The sequence below is a fragment of the Pimephales promelas genome, chromosome 4 (assembly GCF_988280905.1).
Source record: "Pimephales promelas chromosome 4, fPimPro1.hap1.1, whole genome shotgun sequence".
Taxonomy (NCBI): domain Eukaryota; kingdom Metazoa; phylum Chordata; class Actinopteri; order Cypriniformes; family Leuciscidae; genus Pimephales; species Pimephales promelas.
Window position 1 is genome coordinate 34,490,911 of NC_142772.1, and position 13,541 is coordinate 34,504,451.

The 13,541-nt window shown below is 37.2% G+C and overlaps 2 protein-coding genes across 3 annotated transcripts; both read right to left on the reverse strand.

The window, feature by feature from the left end:
• Positions 1–208: 208 nt before the first annotated feature.
• On the reverse strand, positions 209–2,084 carry LOC120469511 (corticosteroid-binding globulin). Its single transcript, XM_039658539.2, is given in 6 exon segments — positions 209–709; positions 828–972; positions 1,111–1,393; positions 1,479–1,683; positions 1,685–2,063; positions 2,065–2,084. Coding segments are annotated over 6 exon segments (1,233 nt in total). The 3' UTR covers positions 209–508.
• Positions 2,085–3,317: 1,233 nt separating this feature from the next.
• Positions 3,318–13,468, reverse strand: trafd1 (TRAF-type zinc finger domain containing 1). 2 transcript variants are annotated; one of them, XM_039658430.2, is made up of 11 exons: positions 13,340–13,468; positions 12,373–12,410; positions 11,690–11,825; positions 10,718–10,771; positions 10,221–10,644; positions 8,240–8,604; positions 7,516–7,764; positions 6,376–6,505; positions 6,070–6,280; positions 4,474–4,534; positions 3,318–4,335 (listed from the first exon to the last, which is right to left on the reverse strand). In XM_039658430.2, exons 1-11 carry the CDS (start codon positions 13,385–13,387, stop codon positions 4,297–4,299), a joined length of 1,755 nt encoding a protein of 584 aa, XP_039514364.2. In that variant the 5' UTR covers positions 13,388–13,468; the 3' UTR covers positions 3,318–4,296. The 2 variants fall into 2 exon arrangements, with proteins under 2 accessions (XP_039514364.2, XP_039514365.2); XM_039658431.2 differs by lacking the exon at positions 13,340–13,468 and adding an exon at positions 12,602–13,080.
• Positions 13,469–13,541: the final 73 nt, after the last annotated feature.

Genomic DNA, 13,541 nt, shown 5'->3' on the forward strand with positions numbered 1-13,541 from the left:
ATTTTATTTGACTCACAGTGATGTTTGTGTCTTGGCCTCTCATTTTACGTGAGTGATTATTGATGAATTGGGCATCAATGGACATATAGGCACAAGCTGAGTTTCGGCGCCCTCAAAGTTCACGTGCAATGCAAGTTATTGTGCCAGCGCCTTATTAGATTCTAATCTTTACAGCAACAGTGTGGTGTATGAAAGTAATGCAAGGCTGTATCGTCAGCTGTTTATTTTTATACTTAACATTTTTCAACATCTTGTCCCAATTTAGGATTACATGACTGTTGCCACTTGGCAGATAAGTATAGATTGACCAGAGGAAACAGATCTAGCAATGCGTACCTGTAATTTATTTTTAAACAACTTAATCCAAACTTAAGCTGGTTCAGGTGTTTGATACACATTTGAAGGATTGAGTACCTCTATATATCAACATAGAGTCAGCAAAATAATGGCACAACAGTTGATCATGTCCACCAGCTGGCAAATATTGTTATGACTGGAAGCAACATCACTATTTTTCCACCGGGTTGACAACTTTTGCAAAAAAGAGGATGTTGTCATTTTTTTTTTTGTCAGTGATGAAAATCATGAAAGGACGATCAAACCTCAAAGTCTTCAGTGGGCTGTAAGACATTGGTCTAAATGAAACTGTTGTCACTGCTGCAGCGGTGGTTCCCTCCTCATCCATATCCAGAGTGGCTTTATGCAAAGCCTGAAAGTAATTTAAAGTGAGGTATCTTTAAAAATTGCTCCTTTTTTAATAGTCACTATATAAACAATCTCTTCTGTTCATTTTAAATCATAATTTAGAAAGTGATTTCAGACATTACCTTTGAAATAAAGATCCTTTCCTCTGAAATTCCTGTAAAGTTGGCTTTATCTGTAAACATATCAGCCATTCCCATGCCTTTCAAAATGTCATTCAGGGAATATGATGTTTTCAGAGACAGCTTGGGGACATAGATGTCAACTTTTCTGAAGGACAAAAAAAAAAAAAATCAAAAAAGATTGCCCGGCCCATGGGGAGAGATTGAATTTGAAAACATTTGACCATCTAAAAGCTTTTATAAATCATTTAGGATAACCTTAATTATGATTTACAGTACAACCAACCTTTTCTGGACAGCTGTCCTCCACTTTTCAATGCGTTTTCTAGAGATGGCCATCTCCAGATCTTTGATGGTCTTGTTTCTTTTGGCACTATCTGGGACAGCCAGAAACATGGAGTAAGAGTTGTTGTAGTCAAGACAGAGGACCTTAGAATTGAGTTCGGCATCATAGTAAACTCCGAGGGATTCGTATTGGTGCATCATTTGTACTGGAACGGTGGTCTCAGCATCCACATGAAACATAGCCTCGCGGGTCTTGCTTGGGTTAAATGGCTTGTCCCATTTTCCTGGGGAAGAAAGATAAAAGGATCTGAGACAATGACATTACCAGAACTACAACAGTATGACTATTTTATTTATGTGTGTGCTTACCCTTAAAATATATGTAGTTGAGAAGAAACATTAAAGAATCAGATTCCAGATTATCAACAACTTGTTTAATTTTCCCATGTGTTTTGTCCTTCACATACATGTTAATTTTATCTAATGTTTCTTTGACACTGAAATCCACAGTAAAGCCTTCAGAGTGGTAAAACTCCTTCATCTTCTCCAAAAACCCAGGAAGGACCTTAAAACGTATTGCCTATGTAAAGTGCACTGCCGACATCAATGTCCACTCCTGTCCTCTGGTCGATTTCTTCCAGGAGTCTGTGGAACATCTGGTGCATTTCTTCAGTGCTGAAGACCGAGCTATTATGACCAATGCCACTAAGAAGCTGCTGTTTGGTCTCACCACCGGCTCCTAAAGACGGTTCAGAAAGGACCATGGACACACTAAATGGAGAGAAGATGATATTCTTGGACTGATACTCTGGCATTTCTACAAGCCTCTTGTACAGGTGAAAAGCAAAATCATTGTTCAGCTTTATCAACAATGGGAGTTTATCACTTGCAGTTGACTGAGGTAAAGTCTCTTGATATCCATGGACAACTGGGCGAACAATTGCAAAAGCACAAATATACAATGTTCCTTTCCATGATTCCTTTTCAAGTTGAGCCAATAGATCAATTTACGTCCTGAGGAAACATAACAGTTTTACAACATTATGGAAACAGAGATGCAGCAAATACCCTAATTATATAATTAATAATGTGAACACAAATTTCCCAAATCTCACCTGTCCGGGCTGTCGCCGTATCTTTCCCCAAACTGGCTACAGTTTGTCATTAAGTAGCATGATCAGAAAACCAACCTTTACTCTGTTTACCTTTTTTGTGTTTGTTGAAAATGCTCCAACTACAACGAGTAAACAGTAGAGTGAAGCTTTATTAACTCATGATTGAGTATTTAACCACATGAAGTAGACCATACGACAGTGGTCCCAATGAAGCAACTGCTACTCTTTTTAATTTGTAGTAAATCAAGCGTAGCGTCAGTTCTGGCATGCAGGTCACGTTAGTCAAACTCACATCAGCTGACCTATAGGAATATGACGTCCATCACTGTATATGAGCTCCTTAAGGATTATCAGCAGCTATTGCGTTTCTCCGGCGCTAGTTACCCTCCTCCATCCAATTGAAACTGTATACTAATTGTCAATCGTATTTGATGATAGTGGTCCTGACACTTTAATGTGATGACATCAAATAAGACAATCACTTTCCATTCATCTAACCAGTGTTGGATGTAATGCATTACTAAGTAATTAAAATACTGTAATTTAATTACAGTGACTTCTGATGTAAAAACTGTACAGACTAAAGCAAAATTCTATATATATATAAAAAAAAACAATAGTGGGTTTAACATCAAAATGTAACATCTAATGTTAAAATGTGTTTCTAATGTAAGCTTCAGTTGAAGAATAATTTTTGTAATGGTATATTATTTATTTGAAGGAATGAAAAGAGCAGTTTCATGTTTATTCTTCTATTGTTCAACTGGTCGTGGTAGATATGGGATTTAAAAAGTAAATAGCAATAAGTCATGCGATACTTTTTATAGAGTGCAATTAGTATATTATTCTTAAAATTACACGGTTGAAGATGTAATTAGAAGCTTCCCCAACACTGCTTCTAACACAGTTCTTATATGTAATGTATCTCATGTGTTTAATAAGTGCTCACAACCCCTGTACGGTTTGAAGCAGCAGAGTTACAGAGGGCACATCAAAAGCAAGTGATAAAGATGAGCACATATTGATCTTCTGACTGTTGAAATGCCCACATATCACTTTGTAGAAGACAAAAAGAACCAAAGGGACAACCATCCCACCTTCAGTCACAGCAAGACCTTTTTATTGAAAAGATGTTACATGACCAAAGATAAACAATCATGATATCAACACAATCAACTATTCCACCATACAGGCAGTCTTACAATAGCTCTCAAATATCCACAAATTCAAAGTTTATAAATTGACTGTCGGTCAAGCAGAAAAAATGCCACAGCCGCATCTGTTGGTAGTAGAACGGGACACGTGCACGAGGGGGGTGGAGGGAGGGGGGCGTGGTAAGACCGTTTGATTGACGCATTTTCTGTCCAATGATTCTAGATGGTTCTTGAGAAAGATTGGCTGGAGTCCTGCCCGTTCCACAGATGATTAAATTGCTTCATTTTCATTTCAGTGCTTCTAATTTACAGCCAGTGAGTGGGTTACGAATAGAATTGAGTGATTTTGAAAAAATGGTCAAAAAAGAAAATCACATACCCCACCTTTAATGCAGTCCGTATAATTATTTTACAGAATTTATTAATCATTGTTATCTTAATTCCTAAATATTTTATTGGTCATTGCTGAATTATCAGCATTATGAACTAACAGTATAAACATACACACATTTTTATATTTAAAAAATACATAGAAATTAATATTAACCAGGATTAATAAACGCAGTATTGTCCACTGTTCACAATTGCATTAACTAAACTAAAGTATACAACATTACAGTAAAGTGTTATGCCAGTTTCTATATTTGTACTATAACTTGTGTGTAGTTTTAAATAAAATACACATTTCTCTGTCGTCTTTGAAACAAAGAAAATACAACGATGCTTAAAACAAACAATACAATAAAAAAATACAATACAGAGATTTAAAAAAAATAGTGCAATCAAAGAAAGACATTTACAAGCCAAAGAATTAATAAATTCACCTGGGAGTGTAAATGTTTTGCAGACACAAACAAAACAGCCAATAAACAGAAATAACAGGCCACTGCTTTGAGTCACAGAGACTAAGATGTTTTTCTACTCCTCTTCTTTTTCAACATTATGCTTTTTAGGCACCTGAAGATAAAAATGTCATTTATAACAGGTCAAATACCATTTGTAGAATCAAATATCTGATGACATCATCTAATATGTCCTGCATGCAGGTCTTTTCAAAAATAAAATTCACGTTCCTGTAACAATTTACATGCGTACCTTTGGTGCCTCCGTGTTTTTCTCACTCGTTCGACCTTCTAGTCTTCCTCTGTGTGGAGGTCTGTCATGGGAAATATACAAGAATTTTAGTTTCAATGTAACAAAACACAAACAAACAAAAAAATCTCATGTCAGGGAACTACACTAACCTTTTCCACTGGTGGCACTTGCGCTACTAACTTTTTCAGTTACTGGCGCAAAACATGATTTGGTCGCACAAATTATTTATAGTAAGCCGCACTCTGGATAGTAATGAATAATAATGAAACTGCATTAGGGGGGGAACGGTACAGAAGTCACGGTTGGGTTCATACCTTGGTTCAGACATTCAGACGGTTCGGTACGATTTCGGTACAATGGAGTGAAAAGCAAAACAAAAATGGCATTTTTATAAATGTCTTAAGCCTCGTATGTTTTAAGTTGTTTAAGTTTTATTAATAAAGGCATAGAACCAGTTTATTTGTAGTGCACTGACAATAGTTTTATATAATTAGTTTATTAATTAAATTAATAAAAAGACAAAATGACCTTGATATATGTTTGGTAATTGTACTTGAATGAATGTAAAATTAATTTGCAATATTTCAGATCAATATATTTTTTTTTCCTTAATTTTAACTAACCCTAACTTTATTCTCATCTGAATTATAAATACATGATTTCCGTTTAAAATAATTACCATTAAAACACATTTGATTTTCTTTTTTAATCAATGTAGAATCATACGCAGGACTGTTGGAAAGCTGTGATGACAATAAAATGATAGCTTATAAATATATCTCTGGTTGTTTCTGTTCCACAACATTTTGTATGTCATATTTGGGGTGTGGGATGAAGAGAGGGATATTTTTCAGTAATTATTTAATAAAACATTTAATTTATCTTCAGTGTGTAGTATTAGCCAATCAGGTGTCTTGACGCGAATCATGCGATTATGATTATGAAAAAACTAACGTTAGTCTAAAAAACTGCTAGTGATCATATAACGTTAGTCGATGTCAATATCAGCGCTAGCAATATAATTAGTTAGCTCATGGCAGAGTTTATCAGCCGAACACCAGACCGCAAATCTACCTTTGGTGTAAGGAAGAGACACGGTGTCTTACATCTCTGCGTCTTTTCCCTGCCGCCATGCAGGCTCAGATGGTAGCCTATATGATTATGATTAGCATGCCTATTATAAAGACGCAAACCTTTTACTATCATGTAATTTGAATAATATGCGCGCGATAGAGAGAGAGAGAGCAAGACAGCGCTTGTGTTGTGTGAAGACGTGATAGTGCGGCCAGGGCGCGCTCTCTCTCTCTCTCTCAGCTCGTTTGCGCCCTGTCAAACGCATCAGTCATTCTACTCTACAACACTCACCGCGATCAAAAAAGGCTTTGGCGGGACAAAAAGCGGACGATCCGTAAATACAACCCGAAAGAAACTAAAAAAAAAAACCAGACCCGTCAAAATAGTCAGTGATACATTTGCGACCCATTAAAAATTATGGGTCCCATTAAATAAATGGGATTTCAAATTTGGTCGCAGTGTAGTTCCCTGCATGTGTGTGCATATACATAGCAATTATTTCTGTAAAATATTTAAGCATACCCCAAAGCGGTTGTAGAACGGGGCTTGAGGCTGTCGTTGAGATACGTGTTTGCTTCTCCACCTTTGAGCCTTTGGTTCCTGCTCTTCGCTTGCTGTTCAACATTTGTGTTCTTAGAGTAACTGTAAGCTGAGGGCGGCCATTGGTCCAAACCTGAGGAGCTTCTCTGTCGCCCCTGAGCTGTCTGTTGCAGGAGCTCCTCACCTGGCTCAGCTGCAGTAAGACATAAAGGGATGAATGAATTGAATACATATTGTTTTCAAGCACGTTTAAATGAGTGGATTACAAAGTCTATAATGGTGGGTCACCTTGATGTCTCAACCTCCTCTGCTTCTCAGGAGATCTCCTGTCCGGGGTCTCTTTGACATTCTGGGCTGGTTTTCGTGGAGAAACTCCATTGACTGAATAAGCTGTCTGGGGGCGGAAGTCACACTTGTCCTGTACAGTATAATAAAATTGAACAGTATCAACAAAAGGTTTAACAAAATTGTAGGCTCCATTTCTGCTCTGCAAGACGTACTTGTAGAAACAAATCACGATTGATGCAATACTAAACTGAAATTGTGTGTATTCACAAATGTATTCCAATTTACAGTTGCAAGCCAAATCTACAAATTTGTATAAAATACACATCTAAAGGGTTTTTGCTTTGCATGAGCTGTGAAGTTAAAGCTGTGCTATGCAATATAAGAAGATTCCCATTAAAATAGAAATTGAATTAAATAATATGGAATTGCATTATTTTTTTATGTAGGTATCTATCATGACATTTATGAACCTGCTGTCTTTACAAATAATGTAAATATGTTTTCTCAGACAGAATAACTATAGTCCTTTTTTATGCAAGTGTTCAATTTGGTGAGGACATTCATAATGAGAATGTTTAAATATGCAATAACTGACCTAAATTACAGGTATAAAACCTTTTTTTCTTTCTAAAATAAATCCCAGAATGGGCAATTAAATTGTGATTTTGACAAAATATTATATATAAAATCGCAGATTCTTTAAAAACCCTCCAATTTTTGTGTCCTGCTAAAATCGTTAAACTATATGTGCAACAAATATTTCCTACAATTATGCCATTTCTTAAAAGCCCTCTAAAGATTCTCCACTCGTATGCGTATTTATTTTAAAATGAATCAATCAAAACTAACTTTAGCTGGACAATAACTTTATTCTAGAGCTGCTTCTAAAGCCAACACAATCTGTTACTTTAATTTCCTATTATCACTGTAAAGCTGCTTTGAAACAATCTTTATTGTTAAAAGCGCCATATAAATGAAGGTGACTTGACCACAAAGAAATAACAAAAACAACAAATTACTTCTTATTTTTTAAATCATTTATATGAATGACTTGTTGCTGTTCAGCTTCTTTAGCTCTATTTTGTTTGTAAGGCCTGTTATGTTCTGGAAAAAAAACAAAAAAAAAACAGGTTGTCATACCTGATGGTGAAAGAGCACATCCTCTTCCAAAGCAACGCCACAAAACTCACAAGGAATGAGCACGTCGCCCTCAACTGGGCTAGAGGAGGAACTGTAGGAGAGCGGAGAAACAGACAGGGGCAGGGTGGGCGGACTGGGCGTGCGGGGAGGAATGATATGACCAGCCCCTTGACTGATGTCATCTTCATATTGAAGAGAAGAAGCTTGTTTACTGAAGGAAGCGATAGCAGAGGCCGGGCTGCAGCCGGTCTAGAAGACAAAAACAGAATATTGACTTTGTGCTGGCCACTAAAGGCAAAAATCTAAAACAAGCAACTCAAAAAAAACACACCCCTCCTCTAAGGCCTCAGAAAGAACCCTGAATATGATCAGGGTTCGGCCTGTGGAAGAAGCTAGAGGGCTGAAATCCGAGGAGGTTCCCATGGAAACTAAACACCACATCGTGAAACAATAGAGACCTGACGAGAAGGAATTGAGTGGGCGATTCAACATCAGTGCTGACATTACAATAGCATGCCATGGAAAACATGGCTTATGTTGTACTCTGTTAGCGTACACATGTAAAGGCACACTCAAAAGAGCTGTCTCCAGAGAGGCTCCAAGCACCACTGTGGCTGATGCACATTCACACTTGCCAGCTCTATCAAGACACAACAGGCCTGGCTTAAATATCAAGCCAAGAGGGAGTGTAACATGATGGGATGATTGAGGCCTGATCACTTACCTGGTGTAGGATAAGGTCTTCCTCTGGAAAGAGCTCTTCACAGAACTCGCAAGGCAGCATGATGTTTGAGGAAGGGATGTGGGCCGGAGCCAGGTTGGTTTTAGGGGGAGCTGCAGTGCAGTTGTTGTTAGTGCTGGAGGAGAACTGGGAAGTGAGATTGCTATGGGCTGGTGTCCTTCCCAGGTTCCGGTCCCACACATCAGTCCACACGCCCTCCTGAAGGGGGTCCTCCAAGTCACCTTCACTCTGCAGGCTGAGGGCCAGCATGTAGTCCAGACTGGAGGACTCGTAGTCTGGCAGTTGTCCCAGAGTCCACAGCAGGCTGTTGTTGTTGTTCCCATGCAATTCTGCTTCCTGATCCAGCACTGAGGAAATGAGCAGAGTGAAAGGTTATTTTTTTTCCCCCCAGCATCCTGTTAATACCCGATGAAAACTCTCATCGTTTTATATACATGTTTGAAAGTCTATATGTTTTTTGTAAGGTTGAACTGATATTACAATTCTGACTGATACAATAAGCCAGCTATATTTGTTATGGCCAATATACAAATTCCACACCATTCCATTTTACATTTATGTAGTACACTTGATTTTACCATCGCTCTACTGTTTGAGCTACAGGATTTGCTACAACTGAATTTAGGCTTAACAACATAATGTACCATATATATATATATATATATATATATATATATATATATATATAAACATTTTTTTGCCAGTTAACAGTGTTATTAAAGATTAACTTTAAAGGGATAGTTTAGCCAAAAATCTAAAATATTTAATTAATTACTCATTCGCTCTCGTCTCATGTTGTTCCAAACCCATAAGACTTTCGTTAATCTTTGGAACACAAATGAAGATCTTTTTGATAAAATCTCAGAGCTTTCTCCGAGAACCAATTAGGTTCATTCTCTTGTTACGCAGCACGTTTGAGCTTCCACAAGAACAGATGAGGTTTGTGCTCACGTGCCAAGCAGGTCTGCTTGAGCTTCTGTTTATGCCCACTGATCAATATTTAAATGTGAATAAAAGCCTAAATTAATCTGTCCATCACATAAAACAATGGAGTAAATGCATAGTTGTGTAGCTGTCAATGGAGAGTACAGAAAGCTCTCAGATTTCATCAAAAAGTTCTTCTTTTGTGCTCTGAAGAAGAACGAAAGTCTTACGGGTTTTAAAAGACATGAGGGTAATTAATTAATGACATAATTTAATTTTTTTGGGGAAATAACCCTTTAAGTGAACATAGCATCTTTACACCTCTGTTATGTCTGCTCTGGGCTAAAAATTCTGTATAAAGACGGACGCAATGCAGCATTAAATACTAAAACATTCCTTTTCTGGTCCATCTCACCCCCTAGAATAACAGAATAAACTGTTTAAATGGCTGTTTAAATGCATTTATGCCCCCTCAGAGAAGAATTACAGTTTGTGTAAAAACATTTATTAACACTTAAAGGATAACTCCGGCGCAAAACCTTTGGTCTAATAAAACTTCGGTACCTGGTCAATAGTATGGACCCTCATTATGTTACTGTGTTAGTGTGGGGCTATTTTGAGCCTTGTTAGTGGTATAAACTACGATTTCTTTTTACTTAGTTAATACCCCCATTCCTAGCGCTATATGCTAAACAGTTTTTAGAGATAAAACTCTTTACGTTCGATTATCATGAAAACAAATCTCAGAGAACGGTTGACTAGGTACCAATGTTTTATTAGACCAAAGGTTCATTTTGCGCCAGAGTTCTCCTTTAAAGTCCTTTGCAGTGTAAATTTGGCATAAATGTTAAAATAAAGGCACAAATGCACAAATAAATATCTAATATTAACAGATTTGATCTATTAAAAATAGTCTATTATCTGCAGATAATAGTTATGGCACGGATATATGCACCACTAGTTTATTGCACTGTAAAGTTTTGTACAAACATTTGTTTGTAAATAAGGTCAGGACTAAAACAGCCAGACTGATACGTACAATAAGCAAATTCACTGTTCCTCATTTCTCTGTTTCTCCTGGTTCCCCCGAAAAGTGTTCCTCTGGTGCTGTTATGCAGTCTGTCCTCTAAGGGTCGTGGTGGACCCCTACGGTCTACGGCCCCCGTGTTGTTATTATTGTGGCTCCTCTCCTGGGCCCTCAACAGGTTATGGATGGAGTGTGCCTCAAACCACGCTCCAGGAGACTGGGACCCTGCCCTACTGCTTTGCCTCTCCTGAGGGGGAGTCAGACTTCCGCACAGGGCTGGATGGACGTGTTGCTCTCTCAGCATAACGTTACACTTGCAGGCAGGGCAGGGCTCGGTGCGGGTCCCACAGTACTCCTCATGCTCTTTAGCCTGATAGGAAGCCAGCTCCAGATCACAGAACTGGCACGGGACCAGTCGATGACTGCATTCTGATCTCTGATAGGGGCAATAAGTTGTCAGATCTAAAGACGTCATCAATGAAAACAGCAATGTGCATCCACAGCATTACCTGATGGGTCTCCAGGAATCTTTTCTCTATCTTTAATCCACATTTGCAATGTTCCTGTGAAAAGAGTTTTAGATTGAATACAATTTATATCTAGCAGCCTGGAAAGAAGGAAGAGGGTTAATTCATGCAATATACATAATGCTAAAACAAGGCTGTGATGACATACACTCCATTTAATACTGCATAAAACTGAAATTGTAATCATCTTTTGTTCTCTGTTCTACTAAATAAAAGCATTTCGAACAACAATCTCATGAAGGGATTATTGTTCCACTTTTGCACCAGTGCATGTCTTCAAAGAAGAGATTTGTTTGCGAGGGGGAGGTGAGCACATCATTATTTTATTAAAATATCGATGTGCATCAATAAATAATTTATAATAAACACTGCAATATTCTAAACCAAAATAATATTGATCAAAGTACATTTTGATTTCATAATAACTCTATTTCACCCAAAAAACAAAGAGTGTTTTTTTGGGGCCGGGCAAAGATTAATCGCGATTAATAGCATCCATAATTAAAGTTTGTGTTTACATAATATGTGTGTGTGTATAATTATATTGTATATATAAATACACACACATGCGTGTATATATTTAAGGAATTTTTGCATGTATATACTGTGTATGTATATATATATTTATACATCATTTATAATAAATATAAATATTAATATTTGATATATTAATAACAATTTATTTCATGTACATTTCTGTTTGGATCCCATTGACTTATTGTACAGACAAAAAGACAGTTTGAACATTCTTCAAGATATGTGTTTTTTTTTTTGTTTTTTTTTGTTAAATAAAAGGAGGCAATACAGGTTTGGATTAACATGAGGGTGAGTAAACTGAAAAAAAAAAAGAAATCTAGTTTTTTTAACCCATGTGAGTTTTGTCGACTGGATTTTTTTACTCATAAGTTACTCATAACGAGCACCAATTAATGATACATCATGGCTAGATCATACCTCAGCGTGGTCCATCTCTTTGTGGTGCACAAGCTCAGCATGCGGAAAAGGCTCCTGGCACACATCACAGAGAGCAATATTCCGGCGACAGTGAATCTCATGTGTTGTAAAATTGGCTTCTGGAATGTCATGCTTGCTAAAGACAGAGAACATATCATGGTTAGATGACACTGTATAGTTTCAATGGAGTGATCTATAAACCCCAATAATCACCACAGTGTCAAAACTCCCTGTACAAAATATCATAGCACGAGTTGCTTTATATGAAAGTGTTTTATCTTAATTCCTCAGAAGTCATAATAATCAGGAAGATAGAACACTGCAGTACAGTCATACAGTCAGAAGGATTGTTGGGAGTGACTGAACACACCTACAGTAAGTGAAAGGAAAAAGCTGTCTAATAAAAAGAAACTACAAAACAATATGCTCTATTCAAAAGGAAAGGTTTTCCCCAAAATAAAAACTGGGTCTCATTTACTTCAAAACCTGTATGGCTGTCTTTCTTCCGCACAACACAGAAGATAATGATAGTCATAAAAACGACAGAAACAGTCACCATTCGCATTCATTTGAAAGCGAAAGACGACTGAGACTGTCATTCCGCCTAACATCCTCTTTTGTGCTGTACGGGAAAAAGCAACAAGTAACTGACGGTAAAATTCAATCCTTTTTATTGAACTTACCAATTACTGCAGAACTGGGTATTTTCCTCGGACATAGTCTATGTGAAGGAACAGAAAGCTCATTTAGTGCGTAACTTGACACGAAGATTGATTTACGCTACATCTTCGTTCAGTGTAACAAGTTAAACATTGAACAGAAGGCGGTGTTATATTTCTCTATCCTTACCAACAGACAAGTAACTGCTAGAATTAGACATGTAACAGTTATACTAACATTAACATTACTTGCCTTATCTTTCGCTGAAGCTTGTAAACTGCAGTTTGGATTTAGAAGTAATGTTAAACTAATTGCTAGTACTAACGTTACTATTCTCGGTCCAAGAACGTGTATGTTTGATAGGAATTATTCAAGGATATGAAGACAGTCCACGGTGTTTTGTCCACACATCCGAATAGGCACAATGGTGTTTGAATAGCTGCTTTAACGTCTAGCTAGTTTATTATAACGTTACATGTCTGGGCTGCCATCTCGAAGAGTGCTGATCAGCTATAACGCTCACTACAGTACTGTAATGAGTCAGTAACGAGTCATTCAACTGACTAACTAAATCTACACAGAAACAAGCAATAAACCACTACTGGCTTGAGGTAGAAATGCGTCAACTACCGCAATAATCAGTTTAGCTTTCGTTTCTTAACACAGTATCAACAAGAGGCGGTATGGTATCCGTGAAAACAGCAACGCTCACTGACAGATGGTGACGGCGATATTATTATTACAATTTTCAAAATAAAAGACGGAAAAGCGCGTCAAAACTAATAACGATGAATAAGTAAACGGTGATAAATAAACAGTGAGGAAAGGTAGCTCTATAATTGTCTGTTCTATTTTTTTTATAAAAAGTGAAAAAACAAAAAGTATTGAAACCAGCAGAGACGTGTATTTTCATACGATACATTTTCTTTTGTGTTGACAAACCGTGTAGGCTAAAGTGGTAAAATACTTTTATTCTGTCTTTTTAAGTACCTTGAAGTTTCCAGCTTCAGATAGGAGCCCCCTAGTGGACGCCATCATCCATGATCAGCTGGAAAGAGCACGACGCCTACCATTATTCATAAATATAATATAAATAATAACAATAAATTATGATTATACTTATAAATGCACACGGCAAGAACGCTGAATACATTTGATACAATGTTTTACGGCACTGCAGGAGATTTTATAA